This window comes from Plodia interpunctella, chromosome 4 (assembly GCF_027563975.2).
Source record: "Plodia interpunctella isolate USDA-ARS_2022_Savannah chromosome 4, ilPloInte3.2, whole genome shotgun sequence".
NCBI classification, from domain to species: domain Eukaryota; kingdom Metazoa; phylum Arthropoda; class Insecta; order Lepidoptera; family Pyralidae; genus Plodia; species Plodia interpunctella.
In genome coordinates, this window is record NC_071297.1 from 7,618,544 (window position 1) to 7,629,430 (window position 10,887).

Consider the following 10,887-nt stretch of genomic DNA (forward strand, 5'->3'; position numbering starts at 1 on the left):
GATTCATTTTATGTTCCTAAATTTAAATGAGTTGCATTGGAATCGTTCTGTAAAAGTTGATGGTAGGCCTGCAGTGCTCGAAAATCTAAAAATATTTTGCAATTGATTCAATTACGAAATTGTTCGATATTCATTATTCAGTGAAATTGTTAAATTTCGAACAGCCACTTGATACGCGCTTTATGTACAAAACATGGGCTTGCGCAAACGCTGATGCGGATCACGTTTAAGCTAGCTTTTACCTGTGGATTTTACTGATTTTTTTTTTGTATTTTCAATGTTTTCTAATGCTCCTTTCATTCCCACGTTTTATTCTTAGAAATCAGACCTTTTAATATTTGGGCAATTTTTCATTTATTTATTTCGAAAATTTTATTTTACTTTTGTATGATCTAATCATGATTATTACAGTAGGCTTAGCATTAATAAATATTTTAAAATAAACTAAACAAGAAACTACCTATTCCGTTAATTTATGTGATGACCATTCAAATAGAAAAACCAAAATACGAATGGCGTCATAAAAATATGCTATCCTGTGAAGCCAAAGGTGTCATGGGCGCTTTTTATTACTTTAAATGTCATGTCTTAATTAATTCATATAAAATTCCGAAGTTTTATTGTTCATCTTAAATAAATTTCACTAAGCACATATAGGCTTCTTTACAGTCAAACTTTAGGGTTTACCACCCTAAAGTTAATATCATAGTATCTTAAGCATGGCAGATTGAAAGGCGTTAGATATTGTCACAAGAATATCCGGCCCGGAAGCACCTACGCGACAAGCAAATGAGATTCTAATCGATAGATGCCTGTCGTCGGGTGACGGTAGAGCATTACTTAAAAAATCTGCTTGATTCCACTTCATTGCTTCCTTATTAACTTTTATACTATTAGCGTAATGTCATAGGATGTTGCTATTTGCTATGATGAATTAGGAAGACATCTACTGTTGTATAAGCTTAGAATCCGGGTCTAGCACGTTGCCCTGGGAGAAATAATTTGCGCAATACAATCAGTAGGCTTTGCACATCTACGAACGTGTTGGTAACTGACCCAGTATAGTTGTGCCAAAGATTTATATCATTTTCTTGGGAAAACTTTGTTAGTTCCTTGACAAATAAGTACTACATTTGAAAATCCTATATCTTGTTTATACAGATGTCGTAATCTGACATAATATTTTGATTATAAACATTTAAATACTCGTTTCCTTTCAAGTACGAAACCCCTATAGATATACAAGATTCGGAAAGAGTAACGCCTACTTAGATATAAAAGAAAATGTATAAGAGAAACTTTCTAGGTAAATAAAACATGAAATAATTGTGAGGATGTATTTGTGTATGTTTTTTACGCTTTCAGGCAAAATCATAATCATAATCTGGAATAACACATACGATACTTTTTATTCAGAAATTCTCACGGGAGCGAAACCCCGGGGCGCAGCTGGAAATTGGATATTGGAATTGTACAATACATCGGAAAGTGGCTTCCTATGTGCTTCTTAATATTCGGTGCATAAACTGTGCTGCATAGATGCAAGTGTTAGCTGAATCTGTGATGAGATGTGACGACATTTTGAAAGTATCAGTGGTTTATTTTCACCTTCAAGTCGACATTTCTGTCGAATGTTCTTTATCACTACATATTACAAAACAATGTCCTCAGCCGCGTCTGTCTGTCTATTTGCAATAAACTCAATGTGACGCTCTGAAAGGGCACAACAAATATGTATGCATTACATCCATTTACCATAGCCAATAAATTTTGTTCTCCATTAGTTTTATTCATCTTGACAAACCGACTCTTGATCATCATCTGCTTTACAATAAGTACCTAACAAGCTAGATAATTCACATCAGTGACCCTATGATCTTTACATCACGCAATGGAATGTCATAAACCATTGGAAAATCTGGTTGCAATTGCAAGAGAAATTTATAGGTAAGGTACCTAATAAAACTAAACGAAGTAGTTATGTAAGGGTAAAATAAGTAATATAAAACTGAATTCCATTGCTTACTAGGTAAATACGTTTTAGTAAAATAAAATTTAAATATTAAATTCCTTTACAAACTATAAAGAAGGAATTTTTATGATAATTATGAGTTTGTGTATATAATTCTTGAATCTGCAAACATCTAATTGCAACAAATTAAAATCGATCGATTTGTAAGAAAGAAGACACACGCAAGTGAAAGCTATACATCTATATATCACACGCCGATAATGAACGAACAATAAAAGAATGAAGTCGCTTATATGATAAATATTATGTTGCAGTATATAACATTAACTGAAAAAGGTTTCACATAGCATTTTTGCATTTTATTAAAGATTTTCACATAGCATTTTTATTATATTTTTGCTACGACAATAATATATTACATAAGACTTCATAAGACAACTGGTTTTTATTACATTTCTTGTGCATTAATTATTTTATTAAATGTACTCACTTTATCTACTTTAAACTTGTCCTATACAGCTCTTACTAAAAACTTAAGGTCATATGATAATTTTAAAATATGGAATTGCGACTCTATTCATTTCTTAATTTACGGAAGTAGCAATTATAAGCGTGTACTCGGTAGCATTGAAACAATACGGCATCGGGAACGATCTCATACTCTTTTCTCTGAGATTGACTTAAGATCACTCCGCTATTAATACCAAAAATGTATCTTAACCGGAAATATATTAAGGTTTATTATCCTATGTCAGATATTTCCGAGGTGTTAAGTGTATTTGGATGATTTGTCAGACAAATTTGACCTTGATTCTGAGGTATGGGAGCTGACTCTCCACGGCTATTGTGAGATTTCATTCACTTTTTACTAACAGTTGCGATACCATCTAGCCCCGGCGCCATCCACTGCTTTCATGCAGTTTATTACGTTTATCATAAGTAATTTATTACCTAGGTTTTACATAATAATATCTTATGTTTCGTATCATTTATTCGTTCATCGTGTATGTTCCCCATTTGTAGGGAGAATATATACCATGAAAAAGGTTCTTCTATAAACTTATCAATCCATAGAACGTCTCTATCTGTACTATGTGTACTACAGAAAGAAAAATGTCAAAAGGTGTCAAAAGCCAATACAGGAATTATAAATGCAAATTTCATGTTTTTCACTGTGATATCAACTCTGTATATTATATCATGTGTTATAATTAGTTATGCTGCTGCACCAGTGACTGTGAAGACGTACCAAGTTCATCGTATTAACGATTCCTCCTTTCTCATCACCAGCTTACCCGATGAATACGAGAATGACAATAAATATACACGATTATCTGATTACAGCAATAAAGGAGGCAATGTTATGATACCCGGGGACAAAAGATTTTCATCTTTTGATTTTCTAAGCGCAATTACAATTCTTGAAAACAAGGCCCATAAGAAGAAATACCCCGCCTCGTTTATAAACAAAGCCAGAGAGGACTATTTCAAACAATACTATTCAACTTTGAAAGCATCTGAAAAATATGGTCCTTACGATTCTTTATATAATACTAATACCAGTATGCTAAGCCGTAATATTGATACCGCAAGAAGACTGGTGCTGGTTTTGAGTGAAGAGTTATTAGAAGGTAAACATGGAATTCAATAAAATATTACTCCGACCTGTGGGTCCGTCCATGCACATAATATGAACATAAACTTTCTGTAGTTGCCTATTACCTAAATAGCAATACTTTTTAATCACAAAAAACTATTCTATATTGTGTATTTACTTCATGTCAATATGTATTAAAATTGGAATAAAACATTTAATAACTTTTTAATCCATTAATACTTTTATTATTCCCATAATCAACCAACTTATTTAGCTATTTATCCAGCAAAAATATCAATTTTCCCAAATATGAATGCTTTAGGATTATCACATAGTCCTCTATTCTATAGGAAATAAATAATTATTAAGTACTTGACTGTTTCCAAATTCATATTGCTGTCATTATAAAGTATTCAAACGACATTTTACACTCCAATCAATTAGTGCACGTGTAAGATGCTGTACACAATGCAGTGTTCGGATTGAAGAGTGAAGTAGACGGACAAGTGTAATTGTATTGAATGTAGGATGTTGTCGAGCTATCGTAAACACAGAAGAAATATGCTTGACAAGTTGTATCCGTGGTATCAGCAAATCTTCCCGCGGCCGTGCAGTTGAATGTAGAAGTTGTCGTGCAGTTGTAGTCACTTTCGCAAAGGGTCGTATTTGGGTTGAAATAGGTATCAGTAGGACAAGTGTATGTGGTTTCGGTGTAAGCACCGTTGATTTCGACACACTCTATGTATGAAGAGCAGTTCGTGGAGCTGGGGTCAGCGAAGTAGCCATCGGCTGTGCAGACTGAGGCGCTGTTAGTTGAGGAAGTAGTACTAGTGTTGTTGCAGACGTAGTTAGAGGATGCAGTGCATTGTGATATTGTGGGGCTGAAGACTGAAGTGGTGGGGCAGGTGTAGTTGTAGGCGAGGTAGGTCCCGGTGGAATTGTTGTAGACGCAGAGTGTGTAGTTCTGGCAGGTGGTGTCGGAGGTATCAGCGAAACGCCCGGCTGCCGTGCAAGTAACTGCTGCGTGCGCTTGCCACGCTGCGCAGAATACCTTTAAATAGACGAGTAGATTTAATATTAAGATTTTTTAGGCAGTGTGTTTGTATCGCCAGAGCTATGGTTTAGAATGTGTAATAGCTGCAATAGTATATGTTATCCCTCTCGGATAAGACAAATCCTAGTAGGCTCTGGGAGTAGAATTTTTGATAATGTATACTACATTATCAAAAATTATACTACATTATCAAAAATTCTACTGTTAGTAAATTTTTCAAAACAACAATATTGAAGTGATTACACTATTCGACTACCAATTTTACCTGAATTTTACCTGAGACCAGCACTGAAATAAATATTGAATTTAAAGAGTAAAATCTGCTCATAACTCCTATGAAAATCACGTAGATTAATACGGATAATCGGCAAGTGGCAGTCGTTCAGATTTCTGATTGTTCGGTCGTCAATAACGTTAATTGAGGAAACGACTGCACTTCCCATCGTGAAGCGCAAACAGACATTATTGTCTAGATACAAGTAATTAGACGCTCTATAAACAGAAATCGAAGTTAAAATATAGAGATTATGCCCACTACATATTTTGAAAAATCAAAAAGATGAATCAGAGATGATGTGAAAAGCACAAAAGGACACATACTTTTATCCCTACGTGAGCAGAGCCACGGGGCGTAGCTTGTTATTTCTTAATGATAAGTAAGTACTTTACAATATTTGTAAATATCTAGCTAAAAAGTTAATTAAACTTCCTTACATCTTTATATATATTATAAAACACGTCCTCTGCCGTACGGATTTTCATGCGGTTTTCACCAATGGATAGTGTGAATCCTGAAGAAGGTTTAGGTGTCTAATTTATTATGTTCTTATATATGAGCAAAACAGAGACGGGCCGTTATTAGGAAAATGTAGTAAAAATATATAACTCACGAGCAACAGTCCGATGGATATCTTGGTCTCCATTTTGTCCGTCTAATCGAATTTTGTGTCTAATTTGCTTTATATACCCATCCAACCTAATGGCAATTTATCAGAATTGTTTCATTAGCATATAATCCCCTGTATCTTATGATATAGCAGCAAAGAAAGCCGCCATCTCCATGTGAAACATAGAAATTGTTTACTTTATAATCGTCATTTTCAGTCAACATTAAGTTTAATCCTAATGACCGTAATTAACTGATGTTATTTCACATTTCCAGTAAAATAATGTTTGGCTCTGATCTGATATCATCATATAACACACCAATCCTGATTGGACCCGCGTAGTGGGGTCATGACCAGAAATGGGTTTACTCCCATACATAAGTATGGCTCGTTCTTAGCAGTGGGACATTAATCGTTCTCTCTCTCTCTCATATTAGATTTACCGCTCCCTTCCGCCACCATTGACTGTCGGAGCCCAGCACATTAATCCCTACCTGACTATACTGCATCACAGAACTCTGTAAGATAGACGTGTAATTGCTTGGAAGCGAACCCGTATTAAAGAATAGTATAGATATGACTACAACTGCATTAATTAATGTATCTAGCCCTCAACCTCCAACAATGGCTGGTGATGATGATAATGATAACTTGAAGCTGAATTTGGAGACATTTTGAAAAGTCAGTCTATATGTTACCGTCATTAATAACTTGTAATAAGTAGTTTAGTTATTCATTTCTTTTAATGGTACAATATGTGCCCTGCAAAAGCCTAATCTCCACTCTCTTTCCATGTATATCCTTGTAACGTCTATTTCTTCATATTACGAAGAAATATTATAGTAAGTAGTATTTTTGAGTGGAAAATATAGGTCAATAATAAAACCAGTAATAAAAGAAGATCATTGTCAATCATAATTTATTTATCAGTCACTTATATTCGCATCGTCCCTATTTCAACATATTAGTCATATTTTATTTGCGAAATTTCGTTTTTATGTATTTCTTTGTTACCTCGTCACGTTTTATATACTCAACGAGTCTTATGTATGTATGGTATGCTTCGAAACTGTAAGAGTTCTACGTGGGTGAAGTCACGGGTAAAATCTACTTTTAAATAAATAGTCTACGAGACCGCTGATTAATCAGTCTAATTTAAAACTCTCTTCCTCTTTTGTTTCGGTCCCTAAAGTATTAAATAGTTCTTGTATGGCTATATTGATATTTCTTACGGAAAATATTATTACCTACCTAACAAAATCGATTATGTAAATAGATTAGAGAATTCACACAATTATTTGTAGGGTTCACTGGGAATAATCACTGTTATCAAGTTTATCAATCACTGTTGCAAAGTGTCTTGTAAAAGCATTAATGGTTATGATGGGATAACAAATACTAAGTAGATGTCCTTAGGAAGTTTCCGACTGGGGGAACTACCTTTTTTTCAACTATGACTTCAACTTTTTAATGAATTTAAACTCTCCTCATAAAAAAATACTCAAAAAAGTCCCGTTATCATAACTTTGTTTACGCATAACTACTTTTTCTAATTTCCTAGTGATGTCAGCAGCAGTTTCTCACAGTGATATCTTTAAAGAATTCAGGCAAGGCAGGCTGTACATCAGATGTATCATGAATATACATCTATATGAATATATATGAATCAGACGTTATCTACGTTATCATTTCTGAGGGATGGGTTCATATCGATGTTTTAAATATATGCGATTAAATTTCGAAATATTCGATATGTGCTCCTCTTCGTGTATTACTTCGATGGCTTTAGTCTTGTTCCCAACTTGAGCTGACGGCGAGTGCGAAGGCTTGAGTTAAAGAATTGGTGAGCTCACGAGTCTAGCCACTTCACTCGTGAGCTCATTAATTCTCTAGAATAAAGAATAAATTCACAAAATGTGCGTTCACAGAATTTTCTTATAAGAAAATAAATAGTATGTTATTAATATTTTTATAATAATAAAATAGCTGGCCAGAAAACCCACTGAACACTTTTACGGAAAAAGCAAAATAGAAAACATTATCTAACACATTCAACACAACACGAATATATAACCACCCGCCTTAGATTTATGTTCTAGCATGGATATATATATATATATATATATACATATATATTCTATCTTTCGAATAGTACAAATCATCGACATGGTCAACGTCATCGATGTCAACTTTTCTATGCATGCTCTAATGCTCTACAACACTATTTGACAAATTCCTCATATAGAACACCTTTGTTTCCGAGATGTAAACAGCAATAAAATTTGTTAGTACCTACATTCTTAGATTCGTTTTATAAAGCAGATGAAGATAACGTTTAGGAACAGTTATTTTCGCGCTGTAATTTAACTACAGTGACAGCTAACACCAAAAATTGTCATTCTTGGATTTGCTGAAGTTTGAAAATGGCGAAAGTTGCAATGTTGCCGTTATTCCTTGTAAGTTTTAGTTTTATTTATCTCCCTTAGTCGAGGTTATCTTAATTTTTGAGAGGCCCTGTATCATCGACTGTGTGGACTGACCGGTCGACTGATGTCTTTTTTGGATAGGTATCAAATAGTTTTAACGAAGTAACTATTTCAGTTGAAAATACCATTATTATTATTTATGACCCTTACGTTGGAGATATATGAAATAACAGTGTTCATAAGATTAACTTTATTTAAATTATTTAATACACAATACCATATAGTGATAAGATAATAGGGGCAGTGATGAAAATATACCTATATTTAGACGAACTTTTAATTTTCTTTACAGGCACTCGGACTAGGTAGCTGCATGGCAGTCAACACTTGCATTTCAGATGGAAAATTCATTGCTGACACTAATTGTACCAGCTTTGTTGTGTGCATTCAAAACGTCACAGAATTTATTTCGTACAGCATCTCCTGCCCCGCGGGTTTCCACGTGAGATATCAGAATATGGTTTGCTCCAAGAATACCGATTGTGATCCTAATTACTCTTGCACAAGCCTAGGAAACTTTTCCAATCCAACCAGTGCATCGCAATACATCTCTTGCGTCCAAGGTCTAGGCGACATTATAATAGCATTATCCAAGGAATGTACTGCACCATTGTTATTTAATGCTGTATCAGGAATTTGTGAAGAAATTAAGATTCCGACTACATTACAGCCTGAGATAACTACTATATCAACTGGAGTTCCTGCTAATGGTCGAGCCGGAGCTGAAGTTATAACGGGGATTCCTCCTACGTTTACTACAACACAGACAATTACATTAAGAGCGGCGAATGGCTCCGGGAGGAACTTTGCTACACATTTTGTAGTTTTTTCTATTGTATGTTATAACATACTTGCTCGTCAACTTAACATCAATTTGTAAGAAATTATGTAATTAACAATCTACTTAATTACACAAATTATATCTACATATCTACCTAGCTAAACTATATCGTCGCATTTTCATAGTTATCAAATGCTTACTTAACAAGTACCAATTTCGATATATCAATAAAAAATTGCTTCTGCACATTTAATATATCTCCCAAAAATATGTGTAGAAAACACCCAATCAAATAATAATATGAAAAATAATGTATATCTGTTCGTCTGTATTATTAAGTTTGTAAGTACCGCTAACCTCTGGAGGACGGACGGATTTTGATGAAACTTTTTGTATTGCATAGCTATTAAGCCTAGGCATCATGTAGTAAACATGTATGGAGTAATAATATTATCTATTTCATGGAATAATTTGTTTTAGATTCATTTTTGTTTCTTATTATTTTTGTTACTAAATACTGTAATAGGATACGCATTACGTATCGTTTTATTTAGATAATAACAATAAATATATAAAAATAAATAAGGTGTAATTTATTTTGAAAACCGGAACATAACTACCTACGAAAATGGTGCCTTAGCAGAAGTCGTTATAAAAAAAATTTTTGTTCGCGTATCTTTAATTTTTATACGCGTACAAAATATTTTCTCTCAATAACTTCTGCTGAGGTGGTGCTAATGTGGTAGTCCAAGAGATCAGATCCACTATAGCATATACGGAAGTAGCACTTTCATGAGCAGACGCCCATGTTAATAATATAATACGAACAACCAGCAGATAATTATTTTTGAGTATCGATATGTATATCACAGATATAAGAACATAGCTCAATGTTATGTTCTTATATCTGTTATGTATATGCATGTTACAAATCTCCCTTTTCCTTCACGCTAGCAGAGATTTCCAAGTAATAATCATCGACTACAGATTCTAACCCCACATTTATTACCGGAAATATTTCCCTAAATAGGTACTCGTACTTCTGCGTTTGCGGCAATAACGATTGAGCATTTACACTCAGCCTTCATGTTCTTATTCGTATTGTTTCTCTCTCTACCAACTCGCAAAAATGACTTGAAATGATTAAATGAATAGGGAGTATTACTGCACATTTATCCCGCCAGAGTACAGCACTGTATGTTAGGTACACAAAAGCATTGCCAGGTGAATTTCACGACTATTTGAACGCGGCGTGTAGCGTTTAATTGGTGTCGCACTTTTTTTTTTAAATAAAGAATCATTTTTACACACCTGACGCTGTAAAATTTTCGAGCCAGTAATCGGTCAAAAAGAAGCTCGGACCACTTCACACGTGAAGACTTATTAAAATATGGACTTCGTACAGGTAAGATCTTTAGTCAAAATCAAGTATATATCAGTTTATGAACACAGTTGACCAAATAATGTAGAACATAGCCTTAAATAGTGTTATTATATTCAGGACCAGTTAACCGTCCTTCAGTTTTCTCATGGTCTAATTAAAACTGAAGTCTTAAAAGCCTTTATTTATTAAAAGTTTCCTCAAAGGCAACAAATGAACTTAAATCGTTTAACAAATTCGTCTTGTATTTAACACCTTGTGTTCTGAAAGCCTATTCAATAATCCACTAAATTCTTCCTTTTTCCTTTAAACTCGATTGCGTAGAAGGTCTTTTTGGTCGTAAATCTGCAATAATATCGAAAATTGGCGCTTTTTGCCTCCATTGGCAATGTTAGTGTACCTTAGTTGTACCAGTAGCGCCATCTGCGCTGAGCTTTGCGTAATATGCCCTATTGCTGGTTCGACCATGGATTTAGTAATTACTTCGTTGTACGGAGTACCTACTAATTTCATGGGTTCGCAGGATTATGACTGCCCAGTATAAGTCATCCCATATTACCCGCTCAATTTCATAAAGTTCTAAAAATGTAATTGTTTTTTCCTTAGGTACTCCACTCCTGTGGTGGTATAGTTAGCCAGGGCATAAGAAATTAACAGATTAATAAACGAATTGCCTTCGTCAGGCAACAAATTGCGGCGGCAAATGAGCATGAATGACACTCACTCGTG

At 34.3% G+C, this 10,887-nt stretch overlaps 1 protein-coding gene across 1 annotated transcript; it reads right to left on the minus strand.

Annotated features, from left to right (window-relative positions):
- Nucleotides 1-3,778: 3,778 nt before the first annotated feature.
- On the minus strand, nucleotides 3,779-5,622 carry LOC128669514 (nuclear pore complex protein DDB_G0274915-like). Its single transcript, XM_053744413.1, has 2 exons — nucleotides 5,514-5,622; nucleotides 3,779-4,620 (listed from the first exon to the last, which is right to left on the minus strand). Exons 1-2 carry the CDS (start codon nucleotides 5,544-5,546, stop codon nucleotides 4,006-4,008), a joined length of 648 nt encoding a protein of 215 aa, XP_053600388.1. The 5' UTR covers nucleotides 5,547-5,622; the 3' UTR covers nucleotides 3,779-4,005.
- Between the last annotated feature and the right edge of the window lie 5,265 nt (nucleotides 5,623-10,887).

Excerpts from the sequence above, each read along its gene's own strand:
- LOC128669514 (XM_053744413.1), bottom strand. The coding sequence starts at position 5,546 with ATGGAGACCAAGATATCCATCGGACTGTTGCTC. Across the intron at positions 4,621-5,513 it reads TATCCATCGGACTGTTGCTC|GTATTCTGCGCAGCGTGGCA; the intron begins GTGAGTTATATA and ends GTCTATTTAAAG.